This window comes from Schistosoma mansoni, chromosome 2 (assembly GCF_000237925.1).
Source record: "Schistosoma mansoni strain Puerto Rico chromosome 2, complete genome".
NCBI classification, from domain to species: Eukaryota; Metazoa; Platyhelminthes; class Trematoda; order Strigeidida; family Schistosomatidae; genus Schistosoma; species Schistosoma mansoni.
This window is the reverse complement of record NC_031496.1, coordinates 1398962-1423746: the sequence shown is the minus strand read 5'-3', so window position 1 is coordinate 1423746 and position 24785 is coordinate 1398962. Positions and strand designations below refer to the sequence as shown.

Below are 24785 nucleotides of genomic sequence, written 5' to 3'. Positions count from 1 at the left end.
CTACCAGGTTGGCTTCTAACTTATGATTGTTTTGAACCCATGGGACCAGTGAGCACAACTAACTCAAGAGACAGTTACTATTAAAAAGTATGCACTGGATTACACGAATAAAATTCCTTCACGTGGTTTAGGAAAAATAAGCTGGTTACAATATGACTGTAAAGTATAATATTACATTTCCTTGTCTCGAGATAGTTACTTGTCTTTTAATCCAAGTTAAAAGACAAGCGATTGGAAGATACTAAATTGAAGACCTATCACGTTTCGATTAGTATATCTGCTTATGCTTAAAGTTATTCAACTGCTACCGAGTCATCTGTAAAATGTCCTGGAACAGACCATTTATGATCAGAATTGTGACGGTTACTGGTGCATTCAACTCAACCGCTCAAGACTCATTGTAATACCCGATGAAACTCACACATTTTGAATCTTCTTCGTAGCTGATAGTCCACTCTTTTGTTAGCTAAGTTATATTTCAGGGGTTCATACTTGTTAATTCTAACCATTATGTAGTGGGTTTTAGATATGTTCCACTCTTTGACACCTAGGTTCCGCGTTGGTATCAATAACTTACACATTACAAATTTCATTAGAAAACGCCGACAGACCCGGACGTGACTTCTTTGTATCCATAGTTAATTGTTTGTTGGATAGTATTGTTAACTGATTTTGGTAACTTCTATCTAATACGTTACACATTATTTTAAAGTTACCCTAATCTATTCTTTAAGATTTTAGATGATGGCGTATAATCGCTTGTGGTGACCCAGATTTATTCATTCTCTACGTTTTTCTAGTTATTGAGTTTCAGCATCATTTTGTGTTCTGTTACGTCAACATTTTTGTGGAGATTGACCAATTTATAGTTTTTCACCCCGAACTAACGTTTTCTTGGAGCACGGGAAATTAGCCTTAAATTAGCTTATAATTGTGTTTTATTTTTTACAACTGTCGATAATATTATTTCGACTTCAGTTTTCATGTGGTCAATTCCTTCAGTGTAGTGATAAAAACCACATTTCTGTTACCTGATCTACGTATGTAGCGGGTCCCAAGTTGTCTGATGCCATCAACCTGAGTAAACTTTCCAGTCATAACGTATCAACTCTAAGACAGTTCGTAACCGTTTAGTTTTAGTTCCCATAACACTTGTTTGCTAATGGTTGCTCTTTTTCATCCCTTTTCAGTAACTTGGCTGATCACTAAATTTGTACTGATATCAACAAATTGGTGCCCTCATCGAGAAACTTTCGACTGCGCTTAACGTCTAACATGTGGTTTAGAGATGTATACGATATCGCATTAGGTTTGGGGAACTTCGTCCCGCAATATTTGTGCATATTTTTATCAACATTGCTTGTTTTGACACCTTTCTCTCCTGTTGACGCTGTTCAGGAATTCACCGTTTATCGCGCCCAACAGTACGATTTCCAAGGTGTTCGTGTTGGTATGTTTCTTTTTCACACGTAAATAATATAGCTTTCTAGGCAGTCGATTGTCGTCCATAAATTGTGAAGCCCAAACACAAAGCAATAAAATAGTTGGGCGGAACTGCCTTCTTTTACGGTTAGCAGAAGTGACAGTAGATATTATAAAGGATGCCATTTACCACAAAGTGGCTGGAATTATAATTATTCTACCATCCCGTCCGTGGTCACAAGCATTAATAAATGTAACATTACTTATTCAACATTTTCTCAGCATTTTATCCATGTAGAAAAGGAGCTATTAACTGATGAATTTCAAATCCCTATCTACTTTACTCTTAACAGTTCATCAGTACAGGAAGTATTTGAACAGGTTAGTCAACTCACTAAGTCCAGTACACAGAACTCAGGGTTATCTGGTAAGTTCTATTAATATTGCTTTATTTTCAGCCTTAACTCGAGCAATATCGTCAACTGGGTACCGATTATTGACTGGATCACTAGTACCAAAGCCTATAGCTGATAATTATGTGTTAAACATAGAGGTAACAACATTTTTCTTATACTCAATCCTTAGGGTCGTCTTGGGAAAGAGAGTGCTAAATCCACTATTATTATTTGTGCACATTACGATGCAATTTCAGCAATTCCTGTAAGTTTGACATTCCTGTCAATTGTTCCTTTATTATCAAATGTTGAATTAATGTGACGGTGTCCTAACTTTGAATATTCACTAGTGTTTTCTCTTAGCTGTCCTACCATACACTAGGAACGCTGAAAAAAAACCTATGGTCCACTCTGCTGATAATTCCTTAAGGCAGATTTTTTCCACTATGCTCACTCTTTGTTAAGTTATAGTGTTGGTGTTGTTTGTCAAATACCAAACATATATATACATTTGTTAATAACATTGCTGTATCGACCGAAATATTTTATGACCCAAGAGTTACTTGAAATAGAGGGAGTTCCATCCATAATTAACCATAATTCCGAAGTCCTAGTACACACGAGTCACTTCGTTTCTTTCATGTCCTATACAACTAAAAGAGGCTAACTTTTATTTGTATTTTACTGTACAACGTGGAACGTATATACTTGTATTCATCATACAGATTATCTGATAGAATTTGAATCTGTCAGCTTAGCTTTTAAAACAGCAATCCAATTATAATAAAAATTGTTGGTACCCACCTGGATACGATGTAATTTTTCTGAACCTCATCATCTCTGTTAAAGGTTACATTGTATTCAAATTGTAATCTGCTGATTATTTATTTATTTATTTAAACACATAAATATTGGTACAAGGAAGCACCAGATACATATGCGCCGCACAAATCTCATTTGATTCGTGTGAGGGCTATGATACTGCCCAGGTGCCCAAACTGAAGCAGGTAGTTTTCTTAAGGAGCCACACATGGATCCTTTGACCTAAAGATCTGATCCACAAGGCAGTGGATCATCGTGAAGAGATTCAGTCCCATAGTAGCCGGTGACCAACGATTGATCCATACTCCATTTGTTCCCTGAGGATACTGGAGCCCATGTGCACCATCGGTTTGGAATCAGGGTTTTCCAAATCCCCTAGGCGGATTTTCCGTGTCCACCAACCCGGTTAAAGCGCGCGGACTCTCCCCACTCTCGGCCGTACCAGAGCATTTAGGGTCTGATTAATGCTGGTAGAATCTTCAACAGGTTATAAAATGACTTTATATCACAGAAATCATTTAACTTGTTTATATTACCATAATTCTAATCGTAAGACCATGTCTCCAGTGTCTTGATATTATACGTTACAGAGTTTGGCTTATGGAGCTGATGCAAATGGTAGTGGTGTGGTTATCTTGCTGGAACTTGCCCGTCTAATATCACGTCTCTATGCAAATGAAGCTAATAAGTTGCCGTAAGTATTTTTTTTTAAAATCACAATTTGATTGGATGTTAAAATGATTTATTTGTTATATTACATAATCTATTTATTTCATTGGATTATACTCCTCGAATAACATTCAAACCCTAATCTTTCGGATTACTACTTATACTCTTACTACCTCTACCACTATGGGATTTGAATGGACAACTGCATCTCTGTGCTAATGTGGTATGGCAACTCGAACTGATGTACATACATACGAAGTTCTACGTTGTAACTGACTGACTGATTACATAATTGATTCTGAGAGTTCTCTATAGTGACATAAAGGTATATTACGAAAGAAAGATTATTTTTCTCTATGACTTATATAATCTGAATATTATGAAAACATTATGTGAATAGCCTCGTTATTAGATGGTTTGAAAACAAAATTTACTATCGAGACATTCTGCATATGTTATGTGAAATCGTCTACACATCACTCAATTCCTAATACTCTCTCACTTGTACAAACAGGCAATAATAGGGATTATCAGAAGAAGTTTTTTGTGGAGATTTAATATTTTCACAGTTGAAAGCGTAAGTCGATTAAAGCTAGACCACCAGGGAAGACCTGGAAGCACTGCTTGACGGCCGTTTCGTCCTATTGTGGGACTCCTCACCAGTGAGTATCCACGACCTCGCCTCGTGAGATTCGAACCCAGGACCTACCGGTCTCGCGTCAGAGCACTTAACCGATAGACCACTGAGCCGGTATCCCATAGTGTTTATGTCTAACTTCAACCAATCCGCGAAGTTGAACGACCGTTCACCAATTGTCTTCAGTAAATACAACCCCCAAATGCCCTGGTACGGCCGAGAGTGGGGAGAGTCCACTCTCCCTCTCGAAATGCTCTCACATGGCCAGCGAATATACAGCCTCTGCCAGGAAAGTCCTACTCACTGCCTTCTCGTGGCGGGGGTGTTGTTTACGAAAGTGAGAGGACGAAAAGCGAATGTCCGGCGCTTTAACCGGGTTGGTGGACACGGAGGGTCCACCTAGGGGAGTTGGAAAACCCTGATTCCAAACGAATGGTGTACATGGGCTCCAGTATCCTGATGGAACGAATGGCGAATGAACCTGCTGTTAGTCACCGGCTATCATGGGACTGCATCTCCTCACGATGCTTCACTGCCTTGTGGATCAGACCTTTAGGTCAAAGGCTCCGAGTGTGGCCCCCTAAGAAAACCACCTGCTTCAGTTTGGGCACTTGGGCAGTATCACAGCCCACACACAAATAAATGAAGTGATGAATTCTATTGACGATACTATTCTCGCTCATATTAGAAGCAAGACAATTTACACTATTATTATTACTATTATTTACTACGTCGCTTTTTCACTCCCTTTATTCCCAAATTGTGTATCCTTCCTTTCCAACTTATGCAGTAGCTCGCCCATGGTGGAAACTCTGTCCTATCTAAACGATCTCCAGTCACTGTCTGGTTGAAAGTGAATGCTTCCACCGATTACGAATACTGAAGCAGTCTTTCTGAAACCACGTACGTCGTTCAAGCTGGCTTCCTTCAACGTTCGCACACTAATGCAGATCGGCCAACAGATGGGGCTGGCTATGTCTTTAGAAAGTCTTAATGTTGATGTTTGTTGTCTATCCGAGACCCGTATTCAAGACTCTAGTGAAGTGCTACAAATTCGCTCTCCATCTGTCGCCTCGAAAAGCTTGTTTCACGTGCGCTTATCCGGGGACTCTGTGGCATCTTCGTCTGGTCTTGCAGGCGTTGGTGTTGTACTAAGCGCTAGGGCTGAGGCAGCACTAATCGATTGGATCCCCATTAACAGTCGGTTATGTGCTGTTAGATTAGAAAGTTCCATCAAAGTGAGAAGAAACCGGCGTGAGAAACGGTGTCTTTTCGTCATCTCCGCCTATGCCCCGACAGATTGCAGCCCGGATGCAATCAAGGGTGAGTTTTACCACCAGTTAACAGTTCTTCTCCAGAAAGCGCGTTCGACAGATATTGTAGTATTAGCCGGAGACTTGAATGCTCAGGTCGGGCGTCTAGGCACAGAAGAGAGTCGTTTAGGTGGCCGATGGGGACTTGTTAGTCGCAGGACAGATAACGGGGACCGTTTACTGCAACTGTGCACAGACCACAACCTGTTTCTGGCTAGCACTAACTTCCGGCACAGTCATCGCCGGTGTGCCACCTGGCGTCCTCCCTCTGCATCTCAAGCCTGGACTCAGATTGATCACATCGCGATCAGCTACCGCTGGCGTGGTTGTGTACAAGACTGCCGCTCCTTTTGGAGTACCTATCTGGAGTCTGATCATGCCCTGGTCTGCGCCAATCTCTCCTTACTTTTCAGTGGCCGAAGGATTGACCACCACCAACGGATCGATGTTAGTAAACTGGCTGCAACTTCTGTTGCAAGTAAGTATCGAGCGGAGTTAGCCTCTAGGCTAGCTACCATCCCACCGAAAAGTATAAATGAGCATTGGTTGCATCTTCACGACGCCATGAAAATGGCGAGTAAAGCCGCTTGTGGCTTCGCGAAATGTCCCGCTTACAAGCACTGGGTTTCTTCTGACTCCTTACAACTGATGGAAGCCCGTCGGTCTACTCCGGGTGACCGTGAGTTTGACCACAAACGAAGGCTGTTACGTAATGCAATTGGGCAAAGCTTGCATAAGGACCGAGAAGCCTGGTGGTCGGAGCGTGCTAATGAGATGGAAGCAGCAGCTGCATCTGGTAACTGCCGGAAGCTCTTCCAACTCATCCGAGCCACTGGCAGCAAGAAGTCTGGTGTGAGTGAAACAATCTACGAGGATGACGGGATGCCAATCACTAACATCTCTCGACGTCTTGGACGATGGGCGGAATTTTTCGAAGGGCAGTTCAACTGGCCTGCTGCTCCGGCAACATCAACCAGTTTGTCCTGCCCCCCATGGCCGGTGACGACTGATCCACCAAACGAGGCGGAAGTCCGCAAGGAACTCCAACTCTTGAAGCGCTACAAATCACCTGGCCCAGATGACTTACCTCCGGCTCTTTTTAAAGATGGTGGTGACTTTCTGGCTAAGGAACTGACTGTGTTGTTTGCAAAGGTTTGGGAGCAAGAAAGTGTTCCAACATCATGGAATGAGTCAATAGTCGTCCCTATCTTTAAAAAGGGTTCACATTGTTCCTGTAACAACTATCGGGGGATAAGTCTACTTCCGATTGCGTCCAAACTATTGGCTTCTGTCATTCTTCGTAGGTTGTTTAAAACCCGAGAACGATTGACTCGCGAGGAGCAGGCTGGTTTTCGTTCTAGTCGAGGATGCATTGATCACATCTTCACCCTCCGCCAAATGTTAGAACACCGTCATACTTATCGCAGGCCAACAATCGTAGTGTTTCTTGATATCAGAGCTGCCTTCGATTCGTTGGACAGGACTGTTCTCTGGGATTGTCTATTGAAGAAGGGTGTGCCTGAGAAGTTCATTAACATCTTATAGGCCCTGTATACGAACACCTCAGGCAGAGTGAGGGCATACAACCACCTTTCTCCCTTGTTTCATTCGAGCAGTGGGGTTAGGCAAGGTTGCCCTATCTCACCATTCCTCTTCAACTTTGCCATCGATGACATTCTGGAAACAGCTCTGATGGATGTAAGTAATGGCGGTGTGGATATGTTGCCTGGAGAACGACTTCTCGACCTCGAGTATGCGGATGATATTGTCTTACTGTGCGATAATGCCCAAGGCATACAATCCGCACTTAACCAGTTGGCAATCAGTGTCCGCAGGTACGGCATGTGCTTTGCACCCTCCAAGTGCGAAGTACTCCTACAAGACTGGCAGGATTCTAATCCTGTACTCACCCTGGATGGTGAGCAGATTGAAGTAGTTGAGAAGTTCGTGTATCTAGGTAGCTATATAAGTGCTGGTGGTGGCGTGAGTGATGAGATTGATGCACGTATAATGAAAGCCAGAGCGGCTTATGCCAATCTGGGCCATCTTTGGCGCCTTCGTGATGTTAGTCTGGCTGTAAAAGGTCGGATTTACAACGCGTCGGTGAGGGCAGTTTTGCTCTATGCTTGTGAAACCTGGCCTCTCCGAGTTGAGGATGTTAGACGTCTCTCTGTGTTCGATCATCGTTGTCTCCGAAGGATTGCTGACATACAGTGGCAACACCATGTTAGTAATTCAGAGGTTCGGCATCGTGTGTTCGGGCGCCGAGACGATAATTCAATTGGTGTCACCATCTTGAAACACCGACTTCGGTGGCTTGGACATGTTTTACGAATGTCGTCCCAGGGACTTCCACGTCGTGCATTATTTGCCGACTCTGGGACTGGTTGGAAAAAGCGGAGAGGAGGTCAGTGTATGACATGGTGTCGTGGCATGGAAGAAAGCTGCAAAGGGCTGGCTTCTGTTGGTCCTTCACGACTCCCTGGCTGGGGTCCGAGAGATTGTGCAACACAGTGGCTAGAGACGTTATCAGATATGGCTCAGAATAGAAGCCAGTGGCGATCCTGCTGCAACCTTCTTTTACTTTCTACATAAAGAGTGGTTCTAACTTTCTTAACTGAAAGAGTCTTCTGGTTGTACATTTTAGTCCGCGTTATCTTTTCATCCTTTCTCTTCCTACTTTCATTATTTTGTGTGGCGCATATGTATCTGGTGCCCTTTTGTACCAATATATATGTGTTTAAATAAATAAATAAACAACGGACGTAGTTTGAACTCCACTGGTCACTGCTTCTCACTAGAACTCCTGGATTTACCTCTCGAAGTCAGTCACTAGTGAGCATATGATTATTATTATTATCAGAAGGGGTTTTTTGTGGATGCGTGGATGCGCACTGCCGAGGAGTCCCACGATAGGACGAAACGGCCGTCCAGTGCTTCCAGGTTTTCCATGGTGGTCTAGCTTCAATTGACTCATGATTTGAACTATGAAAATTTCATTATTATCTATTAAATGTTTATTAATAAATTTGCCAAAGCACTCTGGAAATCAAATTTTAAGAAAACCATCTTAGTCACTATATCAGTATGAAGAGTTCATGTATTAAATCATTACATATTTTAACACTATTCACTAAACTAATATGTCTTGAAACACTGATCAATATCACCATGCTTAAATCATTAATCAGAATACTAATACCATCTTTTTCTTCTCTGCTTCTACTATTTCTTCTATAGTCTAGTGTCCCTGACATTACCGGATTATAAGTCTGACCTTTGTTGTTAATCTTGAGCCGACGCAAACTAGGCTCCTATTAGTGCTCTATCCATCAGCCTTTCTCAACTTCTTGTCCTGAGTCCAAAAAGAAATCAGCAACCAACTTCTATTATGTTGTAGTTTAAGCATATATAGGTCAATATACAAATATCACACCATAAAATAAAAGCACAATCCTACATAAACAAGCCAAAAGTGACTATGATTAAAGGAAGGTGTAAATAACGGGTTAGCAAAAGACAAAAGTACAATTAATAAGCAGCTTAATAACATTTGATGAGTTAAAAAAGGCTCATAATAAACGTAGTAGTACAGTTACATAGTAATTATACAATAATAATAATCTATAAAGTAATCCCGATAGCTACTATTTCTTCAGTTTTCGATCTGATACGTCAAGAACACCAATAAAATCATTTCAATCCAAGTTTTACTATTACTTACTTACGCCTGTTACCCCTCGTGGAGGAGCATATGCCGTATACCAGTATTCTCCATCTAACCCCGTCCTGGGCAGTTCTTTCCAGTTGTTATTCATCCTTTTCATATCTGCGTCTATTTCCCGGCGTAATGTGTACTTTAGCCTTCCTCTTTCTCTCTTCCCTTCCGGATTCCAAGTTAGCAAATGCCTCGTGATGAAGTTTGGTGATTTCTTTAATGTATGTCCGGTCCACTTCCAACGTTTTTTCCTAATTTCCTCTTCAGTTGGAAGCTAGTTTCTCCTCTCCCATAAAACATTGTTGCTGATAGTATCCGGCCAGTGAATATTGAGTGTTTTGTTTATAAATACTTGTACCTTTTTGACGACGGATGTAGTGGTTCTCCACTTTTCAGCTCCGTACAGTAGAACTGTCTTGACGTTCGTATTGAAGATTCTCACTTTGAAATTAGTTGACAGTTCTTTTGAGTTCCATATGTTCTTCAGTTGTAGAAATGCTGCCCTTGCTTTGCCAACCCTCGCCTTTACATCTGCATCAGGTCCTCCTTGTTCATCAATGATGCTTCCCAAATAGGTGGATGTTTCTACATCTTTCAGAGTTTCGCCATCAAGTGTGACTGGGTTGGTGTTCTCCATGTTGTATTTGAGAATCTTGCTTTTTCCTTTGTGTATGTTAAAGCCTATTAATGTAGAGGGTGAAGTTTAAATGGTTTAAATTATTTATTCTGGTTACCGTTTTTTTAGCAAGTTTGTTTTCTACGGGATAGGGTTGCTAACCACATGCTCAACCCTCCCCCTTTGTTTGGGTTTGGGACCGTCAGAGTAACTCTAGAAGAGCTACAGGCGAAGTTTTGTTATAAATAACATAATTTGAAATAAAGTCTGATTGATTCACTTTATGTAAAATCTGTATTTAAATAGGATCCATTTAACACTTTCATTTTTCTTTTACTATTTTGATAAACAGGATTTCATACGTTCTTAGCACAACTTATTTATTTGAACACAAATATTAGTACAAAGAGACACCAGACACATATGCGCCACACAAATGTTATTTGATTTGTGTGAGGGCTGTGATACTTCCCAGGTGCCCAAACTGAAGCAGGTGGTTTTCTTAGGGAGCCACACTCGGAGCCTTTGACCTAAAAGTCTGATCCACAGGGCAGTGGAGCATCGTGAGGAGATGCAGTCACATGGTAGCCGGTGACCAACGATTGATTCATACGCCATTTGTCCCCTCTGGATACTGGAGCCCTTGTGCACCATTGGTTTGTTATGAAGGTTTTCCAACTCCTCTAGGTGGACTTTCCGTTTCCACCACCCCCGTTAAAGCTTCTGATGTTCGCTTTTCGTTAACAACACCCCCGCCACGAGAAGGCAGTGAGTAGGACTTCCATGACAGAGGCTGTATACGCGTGGCCATGTGAGAGCATTTCGAGAGGGAGAGCGTACTCTCCCCATTCTCGGCCGTACCAGGGCATTTGGGGGCTCTTAGCACAATACTAAGGTATTTCTTTCATAAGTTCTATGCAGTGGAAGGTAAGACTCAATTGTTTCCGGTTTTTATGCCAAAGCTTGAAAGCAGTTTCTTCGACTGTGTTTTTAGTTCATAAAAATACCTGACGTTCATTGAACTCGTTTTCTTATGTTTTAAATAAGAATATTCAATATGATTTACCATCAGTTTATTACATTTCAAATTTTCTTATTCAGATATCAAATTGTTTTCCTTCTAACTGGTGGTGGAAAGTTCAACTTTGTTGGTTCAAAACGATGGCTTGATCAAAATATTAAAGATTCTGTTGGTTTAGGTATGTTGTTTAGCATTAGTACAAAACAGTGTTAATCCATACCCGTATATTTTTTGCGATGATACTACTACTACTACTACTGCACTTTTAAGAAAGTCTTACGGAAGATTTAGTCTTAGTAGCTTCTTGACCATGTTCATATCCATGTGCTTGGCTTTGATTCGTATTCTAAATGTGAGGATCCGCTATGTAAGACCTATCTTTTGAAACCGAATTAAGTAGGCCGAGGCCCGAACATATAATCCAATGGTTGAATGTTGAAATCCTTAACCACTAAGTGATTGCTACACCCCTGGAAGTTCATAAGATCAATATTAGTAGCTAATATCTATGATTTAAAAAGTCAGATTGTTATTTCATAATCTAGCTAAAAGCAAAATCATACCTGTAGAACAACATTACTGAAGACAATTGGTGAACGGTTGCTCAACTTCGTGGATTGGTTGGAGTTAGACATTAATACCATCAAATGCCGGCTCAGTGGTCTATCGGTTAAGTGCTCTGACGCGAGACTGGTTGGTCCTGGGTTCGAATCTCGCGAGTGCGGGATCGTGGATGCGCACTACTGAAGTCCCACAATAGGACGAAACGGCCGTCAAGCAGTGCTTCCAGGTTTTCCATGGTGGTCTAGCTTCAATCGACTCATGATTTCAACTATGAAAATCATACTTGTTGACGATAAATGAGTTTCTTCTCAAGAAAGCTATGCTCTCTATTCTGTAGCAGGTTTGATATTATTTATATCTATCTGTACTAAGTTATACCGAATAAGCATCCCATATATTTCGTACCATAATAGATTAAAGAATTTCGCTAAGTTTCAATATGACCATCATTGTAATTGGATACTGGTTATACCACTATTGGAAAAAGCAAAGTATTATATTTAGGAGAGTTATTGGCACTGAAATCTAATACCTATGTTTCGTCCTATTTGGAACTCCTTCATCCCCTAGTGTTGATGGTTTATATTGAGACTCAAACCCCCAGTACCTATCACTTCAAATACTAATTAGTTATCTATTAAGCTACTAAGTCATTATACCCTACCACCTTGTCCAACATGTATGATTTACATGTATGTATTTGTAGAAGCTTGTTAATTTTGCGATGTTGATAGAGTAAGTAACCTCAAATCCATTGCTGGCTTCTAGTTAAAATATAATAAAACTGCGGTTATGTACGCAATATCATGCATAATATTCACTTAATGAGCCTATATACTAACCAAAACTGATCAAATAAATACACTTGTGAAAAATACCCTAAACCTACTTTATTATGTATTTATTTAATCACATGAATATTGCTACAAAAAGTCACCAGATATATATGTGCTGCACAAATCTCATTTGTGATACTGCTCAGGTGCCCAAACTGAAGCAGGTGGATTTCTTAGGGGACCACACCCGGAGCCTTTGACCTAAAGATTTGATCCACAAGGCAGTGGAGCATCGTAAGGAGATGCTGTCCCATGGTAGCTGGTGACCGACGACTGATTCATACACCATTTGTTCCCTGAGGATACTGGAGCCCATGTGCACTATTGGTTTGGAATGAGGGTTTTCCAACTCCCCTAGGTGGATTTTCCGTGTCCACCGACCCGGTTAGAGAGCCGGACATTCACTTTTCGTCCTCTCAAATTTGTAAACAACACCTCTGCCACGAGAAGGCAGTGAGTGGGACTTCGTTTGCAATGTTTATATACTTTTGGCCAAGTGAGAGCATTTGGAGAGGGAAGGCGGACTCTCCCCACTCTCAGCCGTACCAGAGTATTTGGGGGCCCTACACCTACTACAAGTTACGATAAAGTTTTCTTTTTCTGGTAGCATTAATAACTGTTTCATTATATCACATTGTATAATTCAGAAATCTCTCTCTATTGTTTTTGATATATATGTGTATATTCTAGCTCTTTTGGATTCTGTTACACAAGTAATCTGCTTAGAAGGTTTGGGTTCACCGAATTTTGGTCAAAATATGTATGCCCATGTATCGAAGCCACCAAAAGAAGGTTCATTTTTATATTATTTTCTTAAAGCTTTAAATGTAGCCAGTCAGTTACATTCATTTCCAAATGAGGTAAATCTACTCTCATAATACATATATATTTCACTGTGATTAATTTTCCCAGTATAGTTTTAGATACTGTTAAGATTAATAATTTATTCATTTAAACAAATCACAGTCAGTTATAAGCAATGTAAGTCCTGGCACAAATGTCTGTCAGTCAAAGTTGCTACATTGTAGTTGACGAGGTGATTTCATCATGAGCTTGGTGAGTCCAAGTGCTATTAGAGGTATGTGGACGGGTATCATTTCCCGATTGTCTACACTATTGACAGATATTCATCCCTAAAAGAGTGGATTATTAATGGTCTTGATGACCATGAAGCCCAAGAAACAATTCCCTAAACTGTTTACCACACAGTCTTATTGTGGATAGTTTTTTTCAATTTATCAGCTCTGTACTGTTCATGCCTTACTTTCGGTAACAGTGAAGTGTGCTACTTTTAGGGCCGATATTTTCTAGTCTTCCCGTTTCATTGTTGAAAAGCAGCATCGAATGTTCAGTTGCTGGTGCTTGCCGTTTCATCACTCTCCAGCTAACCTATCCCTAGCAAAGGAATGAATATTCTAGCCATTGCTAGTCGCATACCGAATGTTCTAGTCATTGTGATTATTTCTTTGTTTACAAATCGTAGAATATTTTAATTATGTTGGTCAATCTATTCTGTGTCGTTCATATGAAAAGTACGTATTATCATACTTGAGTTGGTTCGTAAATTTCTCCACTTTCACCGTACAAATTCAAAGCATAAACTGTGCATACTGTGTGTATTGCCTCGATATAGCCTTAATTCACAAGCAGGTACATCCAGCTGACGAGTCTCAAATAAGATGAAACGCGCATCCTGGATTCCACGCCCTTCTGGTCCACGATGTGGGCGTGGGTTCGTATCCCATCTCCGACACAGACTTGCCCCCGAATGCCCTGGTACGGCCGAAAGTGGGGAGAGTCCGCTCTCCCTCTCGAAATGCTCTCACATGGCCACGAGAATATATAGCCTCTGCCAGGGAAGTCCTACTCACTGCCTTCTCGTGGCGGGGGTGTTGTTCGCAAAAGTGAGAGGACGAAAAGCGAATGTCCGGCGCTTTAACCGGGTTAGTGGATGTGGAGGATCCACCTAGGGGAGTTGGAAAACCCTGATTCCAAACGAATGGTGCACATGGGCTCCAGTATCCTGAGGGAACAAATGGCGTACGAATCAATCGTTGATCACCGGCTACCATGGGACTTCATCTCCTCGCGATGCTCCACTGCCTTGTGGATCAAATCTTTAGGTCAAAGGCTCCGGGTGTGGTCCCCTAAGAAATCCACCTGCTTCAGTCTGTGCACCTGGGCAGTATCACAGCACTCAAGCAAATCGAGTGAGATTTGTATGGCGCATATATATCTCGTGCTTCCTTGTACCAATATTTATGTGTTTAAATAAATAATAATAAATAAATTCCACTGCTAGCCACTATCCATCTTTGCTTATAATGCTTGTGAATTAAGGTTATATCAAGGCAATACGCACAGGATGCACATATGCCAATAAGAGACTGATCAATTGCAGTCCTAAACATCAATGGGAAGATCCAAACAAACAATACCAAGTGAATTTAAACTTCATCCCATTGCACAAGCAAGTGGCTATCAGGACTCAGTAGCTAAGTGGACAAAGCGTTGGCGTTTAAAACGAAAGGTACTGGGTTCGAGTCCCAGAGTAAACATCAACTCTAAGATGCAGGTATATCCAACTGACGAGTCCCAAATAGGACGAAACGCGCTTTGTCCTGGATTCCACTGCTAGCCACTATCCATCTTTGCTTATATTTCATTAAGTTAATTTCAACTTTAGTATAATAATATAAAACTCAATAATTAATGGTTACATCATTTGAACTGATAAGAATAGTATAATTGTAGATGCTTGTATAAATGAAAATTGTTTGTGTAATAACAGTTGTCCATTTAATTGAACTATGAATGTAGAGATATGTTAAGATTTTATAAGTAAATACATGATTCATACACTGGAGACTGAGATTTCGTTCTGAACTTAGCGGGCAGAGCAGGGCAATGCAAGAAAAACCAATAAGGACTCAGAGTTGGCTTTAGGCTGTTTGTGTTGGTTAGAGTGTCATTGGTTTGGCACATGGCCAAAGTCAAATCGATCGGTGATTTCATCACGTGGTAGTAATTAATAGGGTCATTAGAACATAACACTTTTGTCTATTTAAGCTCTAAGTTACAATTGAGCTATAGATATAGAAATATAATATGATGATTTTAAAACAAGACTCTACTGTAAGCAAAGATGAATAGTGGCTAGCAGTGGAATCCAGGACGAAGAGCGTTTCGTCCTATTTGGGGCTCTTCAGCTGAAAGATTCAAACAAACAATACTAAATGAATTTAAGACTCTACTGTATTTTTAATTTCTTGTTTCTATGCCTATATTAAAAAAATATTTTGTGGGGGGGGGGTATTTTAATTCTCATTTCAGCTAATAATTCACAATCATCAATCGCTAAGTAACAATGAATCCAACACTAATACCATTCAAATGATTCATAAAAAAATTAATTTAAATCAAGAAATTTTAGCATGGGAACATGAACGTTTCTCTATTCATCGATTACCAAGTGTAACATTATCAAATTGGCCATCTATACAAATTGCTAATCAATGGCGTCAAACTACTTTAGATGGTATTAATGTTATGAATAAGAATAATGATGATGATGTATTAGCGGATTATTCTAATCATACTATTATACATCGTGGCAATGTGAATTCAGTTATATTAGCTCGAAATACACGTGTTATATTGGAAGGTTTATTACGTGTTCTATATGAAATAAATATGAATCAATCGATGATAATGAATAATTCACCAATTGTTGGATCTCATGTAAGTTGTTTGTTTTTCCCCCAAATGCCCTGAGTGGGAAGAGTCAGCTCTCCCTCTCGAAATGCTTTTCATATAGCCACATGCATACAACCACTGCCGCGGAAGTCATACTCACTGCCTTCTTGTGGCGATGGTGTTGTTTACGAAATTGAGAGGACGAAAAGTAAATGCCCGGCTGTCTAACCGAGTTGGTGGATATGGAGGATCCACCTAGGGGAGTTGGAAAACCCTGATTCTAAACCAATGGTGCACATAGGTTCCAGTATCCTAAAGGATTAAATGGCACATGAACCTATTGTTGGTCACCAGCTACCATGGGACAGCATCTACTGACGTTGTTCCATTGCCTTGTAAATTAGACCTTTAGGTCAAAGGCTACGGGTGCAGCTCTATAAAAAAATCATTTACTTCGGTCTGGGCACTCATGCAAATCAAAGAATTTGTGTGTCTTCTTGTACCCATGTTTATGTGTTGGGGGTTTTTAGCCGATTAACATCTGCATCTTAACGATAATATTCATGCTAAAACTTGTATTTAGTACCCGTTGCTTTAAACATTAAAGCGGTGATGGTTGAATTGGCCAAGTCAGAACTTTGTACAGTCGGGTAGTATCATTAACTCTCACATCTAGAGTTTTGCACAAGTCCCAGTATACAAACATTTGTTTAGTAAGTGAATTATTCATTATGACGAAGTACATCCTAGATTGTAATGCTAGTTAATGTATGTTAAAAGTACAATCAACTTTTAAAATGGTAAGTATTATTCTGACGTTCATTCAAGGAGTTTATTTCCCCTAATAGAGAGTGATCGGATTCAGTCCAAAATGTATGCAACAAAAAAAGATGAAACTCCTACAGTTAAGGACCTATTTGCTTTGTTCATAAATATTGGTACAAGGGGGCACAAGATATATATGCGCCTCACAAATCTCATTCGATTTGTGTGAGGGCAGTGATACTGCCCAGGTGCCCAAACCGAAGCAAGTGGTTTTCTTAGGGGGCCATACCCTGAGCATTTAACCTAAAAGTCTAATCCACAACGCAGTGGAGCATCGTAAGGAGATGCAGTCCCATGGTAGCCGGTGACCAACGATTGGTTCATACTCCATTCTTTTCTTTGGGATCTTGTAGCCCATGTGTACCACTGGTTTGGAATGAGGGTTTTCCAACTTAGGTGGACTTTCCGTGTCCACCAACCTGGTTAAAGCACCGGACATTCGCTTTTCATACTCTCAATTTCGTAAACAACACCCCCGTCACGAGAAGGCAGTGAATAGGACTTCATTGGCAGAGGCTATATACTCGTGTCCATGTGAGAGCATATGGAGAGGAAGAGTGTACTCTCCCCACTTTCGGCCGTACGAGGGCATTCGGGGGCAAGGACGTCTTTAGATATGAAATACTTAACAACATTTTTATTATTCTCAAGTTTTATTTCTTATGGTTTGGGTGTATTATTTGACAAAAGTAGTGGCTCATTCGGGCTCAACTTCCAAGTATCAAGTCAAAAATTCAAACTTCATTGCACCTACTTCCATTCAGGAAGCTGGGTAGTATGGGATTTGATCAATGTTAGTCAGTTAGTCATGAATATCGTAGGATCTGACACATATATGGATCATTTCAAGTTAACTCACTTTATCAGTACATCAAAGTCGTCGAGGCAGTAACAGCATCAGGGGTATCGGAGAGCATTAGATATGGACACGAATAATTTTAAGACTTGAAATCTAAGAGATGACAGAGTGAATGCCTTTGTGTTATTGCAACCGTTCCTTAGGTTTATCACCCAACGTCTCCATCCATGGACTACGATGATCGCGTTTAGCCCAATCAGGTGGTATACATTCACAAACATTACTCAAGTCACCAGTCAATAACTGAATGCAGTCTCAGGTTTTGACCCTCATCTCATATCTACTGTACTAAGTTATATAGAGTTAGTTGTATTGATTTGATAGAAATAAACAATTAACATATTATCAGAAGGGGTTTTGTGGTGATTTAGTATTTTCATAGTTGAAAGCTGAGTCAATTGAAGCGGATTGGTTGGAGTTAAACATAAACACCATGGAATGCCGGCTTAGTGGTCTATCGGTTAAGTGCTCTGGCGCAAGACTGATAGGTCCTGGGTTCGAATCTCGCTCGCGAGGCGGGATCGTGGATGCGTACTGCTGAGGAGTCCCATAATAGGACGAAACGGCCGTTCATTGATTCCAGGTTTTCCTTGGTGGTCTAGCTTCAATTGGCTCACGCTTTCAATTAATGTATTGTTCTATAACTCTTTCGTCAGACTTTGTAGAACTGTAGCTCAATCAGTCAGTCAGCTACAACGTAGGACCAGGCACATTTATGCATCGGTCCAAGTTGCCATACCTCGTTAGCACAACAACATGAACACCGAATTCATAGAAGTAGTTAATTTAGTGGTGGTAATATAAAAAAGATAGGTTGTATATAAGGATATAGTATGGGAAGGAAGACAGATATGAAGCAATTTTAATCTCAAGGTTTAAGGTAAGATGAAGAGTGTATACACCTACGCCATTGTGATCGATTCTGAGCCATGTCACCTAGAGTCTCCAATCATTGGTTACGATAGTCACGCGGACCTCACCCCTCCTTGTGGGAAGGCAGCATCGCTGTTATGCTGGTTGTCTGAAATAAACACCTTACTACCGTCACACCTCTGTACAGTCAGCAGTACGACTTCGGACGTTGGGTTTGCTGCTTTTAGTCTTACCGCTCTTCAACCGACCTGCCTGGCATGATAGGACCTTGAGGAACGATTGTTCCAGCCAGTGTAGCTTGATTGGTTCATCACGATAGGCAAGCTCGACCACCACGTCAAGGTAGCAGCAACGGTCGGTTAAAATGTTCAGCTTTTTTAGTTACTTCATTACAGGTTCAAACTTCGTTACATCTACTTCGGTTTAAGCGCATTTCCTTGGAGTTGAACTCAACGCCAAGTACACAAATCTCATTTTTGAAGTTAACCGTGTTTTGTCTAATTATTTTCTTTATATATAGTGGTCTAATGAAATCACAACTGGTGCATTATTGGATTTAATTACTAGAACTCCTAGAAGTGCTCAATATTTAACTTCAAAATGGAATACTCATTATAAAGCTGTGGAACGTATACCTTCAACAGATCCTAAAATCAATGGCAAAGATCCTTCAAATAGAACAAGTATCATTAAAGATTTAGAATATTATTTATCACAAATCGTCGATGATGTTCATGTTGTGCAATACTCATTAAATGATGAAACTACCAAGTCAGGTGATAAAACATCATCTTCTAATCATAGAAGTAGTAGTAGTAGTCGAACAAAAACTGGTCCTCATTCAGATTCTAGTGAAACAGAATTTAATTCAATACCATCAATGATTATTACCTCGACGGCGGCATCTACAGAAATAGATGTTGTTTTATATTCTGATGCAGATCCATGTATTATGTCTGTTCATAGGTAAGTTGTAAAATTTTGTTATTATCGATGTTGTGGTTGCATTTTTTTCTATTCTAGAAATTAAGAAGGTAGTTAGTCTTCATTAACATCGCCCACGAATGCCCTGGTACGGCCGAGAGTGGGGAGAGTCTGCTCTCCCTCTCGAAATGCTCTCACATGGCCACGCGTACGTAGCCTATACCAGGGAAGTCCTACTCACTGCCTTCTTGTGGCATTACTGTTGTTTACGAAATTGAGAGGACGAAAAGCGAATGTCCGGCGCTTTAACCGAGTTGGTGAACACGGAAAGTTTACCTAGAGGACTTGGAAAACCCTGATTCCAAACGAATGGTGCACATGGGCTCCAGTATCCTGAGGGAACAAATAGCGTATGAATCAGTCGTTGGTCATCGGCTATCACGTGACTGCATCTCCTCACAATGCTCCACTGCCTTGTGGATCAGACCTTAAGGTCAAAGGACGCATGTGTGGCCCCCTAAGAAAACTAACTGTTTCAGTTTGGGCACCCGAGCAGTATCACAGCCCTCACACAAATCAAATGAGATTTGTGCGGCGCATATATATCTGGTGCTTCCTTGTACCAATATTCATGTGTTTAAATAAATAATAAATAACTTCATTAACATCAAGAGTAGAAACTTAATTAAAGATTACAGTACTGGAAGTTGTCAATGATCTCTTGGAAAATATCCCAAAAGTCAGGAGGAATGCTAAAAAGAAATACTTGAATAAATCAATACACTTTAGAAGCTTGAAAAAAAACTTGATATACTTTTTTCGAATCTTCTAGGACCTCGATTTTGTAAATGGACCCCCCATTTTTATATATAATTCAACGTTCACAGTAGGGCTTCTGTTTCCTGTTGATGGGGTCGAAAAGTTTCAAAGACTAAAAGAAATCTAATGTCTAAAGTGTTCAAAGTATAAGATTTATCACATTGAATAGTTGTTTCATTCTAGCTTGATAGTTTTGCGTCTAAAAACCGTAGAGTATCAGATAATCACGTAGAACAATTCATTCATATTCAGCTTCTTTCTATCCTCCTGTATATACATACATATTAAGCGTTTTCATTGTTGAAGTACATCTAAAGCTTCATAAGATTTAGCTTAATCAAATAATTCTTTTCTCATACCATTAAGGTCATATTTATTTATTTAAACATATAAACATTGGTACAAGAAGTCACTAAATAGCTATGTGCCACATAAATCATTCAATTTATATGAGGGCTTAGATACTGCCTGGGTGCCCAAACCGAAGTAGATGGTCTTCTTGGAGGACTACACACCGAGCCTTTGACCTAAAGGTCTAATGCACAAGGCAGTGGAGCTACGTATAGAGATGCAGTCCCGTGGTAGCTGGTGACCAACAAGTGGTACATGCGCCATTCATTCCTTCAGGATACTGGAACCTATGTGAACCATTGGTTTGGAATCAGGGTTTTCCAACTCCCCTAGGTGAATCCTCCATATTCATCAACCCGGTTAGAGAGCCGGTCATTCACTTTTCGTCCTCTCAATTTCGTAAAAAAAAACAGTAATGCATAAAGAAAGCAGTGAGTAGGACTTCCCTGTCAGAGGCTATATACGCGTGGCCATGTGAGAGCATTTATACTGTGTAACTAGGTTATAATCTTTCGTTTATTGTAAAATACAATGTTACATAATAACTAAATGAGAATTCACTTACCAAACTTTTAGTTACATTGGTTATGCAGGGTAAAATTTAATAGTACAACTATTCAATTTGTTTAAAGTAAAACACTATTTACATTTGCAACTTAATGATTAGTTATTAAATTCACTTGGTGTTGTTTACTTGTATCTTCCCATTGTTATTTAGGACTACAATCGATCAGTCTCTTGTTGTCATATGTGCATCCTGTATGGACTGTCTCGATATTACCTGAAGTCACAAGCATTATAAGCAAAGATGGATGGTGGCTAGAAGTGGAATCCAGGACGTGCGTTTCGTCCTGGTTTCGAGTCCCAGAGTGAATATCAACTGTGCGATGCAGGTACATCCAACTGACGAGTCCCAATAAGGAGAAACGCGCGTCAAACTGATTCCACTACTAGCCACTATCCATCTTTGCTTAATGATTAGTTGTTATATCGATAAGATTATTTTGAATTATTTTTTTCTGGTTAGCATTTTTTAGCCAGTTAGCTTTCTATGGGATAGAGTCACTAACTCTATGCCCAACCCTCCTTCCTTTATCCTGGCTTGGGAACTGCAGCAACTCCAGAGGGGCTTCAGGTGGAGTTATCGATAAGATTATAGTCTTATTAATATTAAGATAATAGACAGTTCATAGTTAATACATTGAGTGATGGAGTTAAAACATTCAATAGACTATCTTATAGGGGGTTGTATATAATAAGTTGAATTAGAATTTGTTAACCTTTCGTTGGAATATAACTTGAAGCACCATGGGAGGAATCTTGTAAAAAGTTTGTTTCTTTCTCTTTTTTTTCCTTTTGAAGGCTTAAATCGTCCATATTTGATTTTGTTATTGCTTGTTTAATAACTGGTTACCTTGGATTGATGTATATGTTTTTAGAGGTGAGTTTTTTTCTGTGTCTGTGTGTGTGTGTAACATTTGCAATTTGTCTTCAGTACTACAACCACGACAGGTGAATCCAAATGATAGATCACTTGGCATTAACCATCGATATCAAGTATATTTAGTCCCTAGTGTTAATCGAATTGCATTGATTAAGCTAGTTTCACCACTAGTCCAAGTAACTAGTCATTGCGTATACTATGCTTTGATTTTAAGTGATTGGAGACAATCAGAAAGAAGCTGTACATCTAAATGTAGTGCTTTTTGGTACTCGTCATCTGGACACATTTACAATCTTATATATGACGTTGTAACATATCTGACTGTAACAATGTGGTGAGATAGATTCGAACACCCCGGGGAAACATCAGCTCCTGTATAGTGGTCGTAGGTGTGCTCTGGTAAAGAGTTCAAGCTAGTACGAAACATGGACTCAAGACTTCCTGCTGTAATTCCCTCTAATTACATCACATTATACGTACTCTGACATCATAACATAAAACGACCTATCCAGTATTCTGTTGAATGACTAAATGGTTCCAACTCTTGTAGATGGTACATAAAATGGCAGACAATTTGGAATCTTTCCGACAATTCCATTTCATAAATCATGAATAAAGCACTAAACAACTTTATTTTTTCAACCTGAAACGCTTGTGATCAAATAGAAAAGTACTGCTAGCTTCAGTTATATTGTTGTTGAATACAAATACCTATTAATCCTCTCCCTAGCCCCACTTTTTCAAGTAAATCTGAAAAATTAATCTTCTTAATATTTATCACTATGATAATAGATGGAACTAAGTGAGCAACTTTCCATACAGTTATTTTCTTTCCGATGCCGTTAAAAAAACAAAAAAGGATAAACAGGGTATAACTATAGAAAGGCAAAGGGGGAAATACGTCTGTTTGTTGCAAAAATGAAAAATATCTCTTATAACTTAAGCGTCATGGCAGAGTTCGAACTCGCTCTCTCTCTCTTATAACAATGTATTGTTTTCTGGTGTGACTATAATTTATGAACGACCTTCGAACGAATCTCAAGTGACCTTGAGAAATATTAGCCAATCAGAAGGCAGCTAGTATAAAGTAAAAATATATTATACAACACCGAAGAATCAGAATGGATACACTTCTTTTACATGGTTCTAAAATCGTAATGCATAAGGTAGACGAACTCATCCATATGACTCCATAGTAGTCGATCTCTGAAGAAAGCCATGATAAGGTAGCACAAACTCTATCAGCCTCGACCATATAACTTCAATATTGTTTGTATGTACTCCGGTTGTGTAAGTTTGTCATTTTTATCTTGCATATATCTCTACAATACTCATACCACTGAACAGTCGAAACTTCAGTAACATCTGCAAATAGTTCGCAGCTATTATTATAATTTGCCCTAGTTTCAATGTGGATCAAGAGAAGAAAGTTTCTATTCTAGCAGACTTCTTCCTGTAATATTACGTCGAAGGACAACATCATCAGGGTAGTCTGTACAAAATGTACAAGTCAATGGATTATCGTAATTACAAATAAAGGAACTTCTTCGTAGTCTCATTTGTTGTAGTCGTTTAATGGTTACATCTTCTCTAAAATCTGTGAACCGATTGTACTTGAGCATCAGATATTGAAATTAGCGCTGTGACCTTGAAATCTCTCAAACGCTTCTAATTGGCTCATTCATAAATTATAGTCTCGCCTGTTTTTTTCCATCATTTTTTAAAAAAAATTTTTCTTATTTCCTTTTCTCTCTACAGTATTTCCACATTGTTCAAAATCTTTTTAAATGTAATCGAACAATCAAATCAAAATCTCAATAACCCTTTCCCCCCCCCTTCTGTAGTTTACATGTTATAAACTGTTGTACAAAATGAAGATTGAATAGTTTCCATATTGATTTTATGTATTTACATTTATCTGTATTATGAATGCTTTTAACTTAAGTCTTTTAGTCTAATGTGTACAACTCTCTATATACGACCTTTCTATGTATTTTCAATGTTTATGAATATTACATAATAATGAATGTACAGACTGGGTGTTGTTTTTCTTTCCTCGAATTGCTGATACTTCAATTTATGGATTTTTGTGGAGATTTCAGTATTTTCATAGTTCAAAGCGTGAGTCAATTAAAGCTAGGTCCTGGGTTCGAATCTCGCAAGGCGAGATCGTAGATGCGCACTGCTGAGGAGTCTCACAATAGGACGAAACGGCCGTCCAGTGCTTTCAGGTTTTCCTTGTTGGTCTAGCTTCAATTGACTCATGATTTCAAGTTCAATTTATTCCAAATAGTGTTATCGTATCGTTTCGTTTTATAAAATACTGAAGTTAGTTTTCATTTTAGATAGTTGGACTATTTTCCAACCACCATCTTATCTCAACATAGTGCACGCAGTGTCGAGACACCTAGATTAGTAGCTACATTGTAACTTGATCGATAGCATTCGATCTACACTAAGAAGGACTTGAAACACATGATATTGATCACCACTCAGTGGTAACGTCTCTGACTGTGAAGCTGAGTGACACGGGATCGAATCCGCCAGGGAGCATCAGTTGGCTCAAGAATACAGGTACACCTTGCTGACGAGTGCCAAGTAGCACGAAACCCAGGTCCAGGGTTTCCTGTTGACCACCTCTAATCAGTATCTTATCTCAACATAGTGCACGCAGTGGCCACATTGCAACTTGATCGATAGCATTCGATCTACACTAAGAAGGACTTGACGCACATGATATTGATCACCAACCAGTGATCAATCAATTATAATTTTCCAACTTGATTGAAGTAAGAAATATATAGACTATTGCTTATGGGTTTATGAAATTAGCGATCTTAAAGGTATTTTGCTCACTGCGAAATATAAAAGCCGTTGGTTCAATGCTAGTTATATTAGGGTGAAGGATGCAGACTTGCTGACGAGTTCGAGACTATAAAACGAAACAAAGGTCTCGTGTTTATTGGTTTTCAGTTGACAGA

The 24785-nt window shown here is 39.7% G+C and overlaps 1 protein-coding gene and 1 non-coding gene across 2 annotated transcripts; both read left to right on the top strand.

The window, feature by feature from the left end:
• Positions 1–1275: 1275 nt before the first annotated feature.
• Positions 1276–23625, top strand: Smp_170400 (nicalin (M28 family); the record flags this gene model as incomplete). Its single annotated transcript, XM_018795282.1, has 13 exons — positions 1276–1450; positions 1491–1675; positions 1705–1849; positions 1881–1975; positions 2008–2082; positions 3230–3333; positions 10694–10791; positions 12704–12873; positions 15347–15765; positions 17186–17252; positions 18787–19232; positions 21723–21801; positions 23563–23625. 13 exons carry the CDS (start codon positions 1276–1278, stop codon positions 23623–23625), a joined length of 2121 nt encoding a protein of 706 aa, XP_018649610.1.
• Positions 14499–14570, top strand: Smp_tRNA_02079_Pseudo_TTA.1.1. Its single transcript has one exon. It is a non-coding gene (tRNA).
• Positions 23626–24785: the final 1160 nt, after the last annotated feature.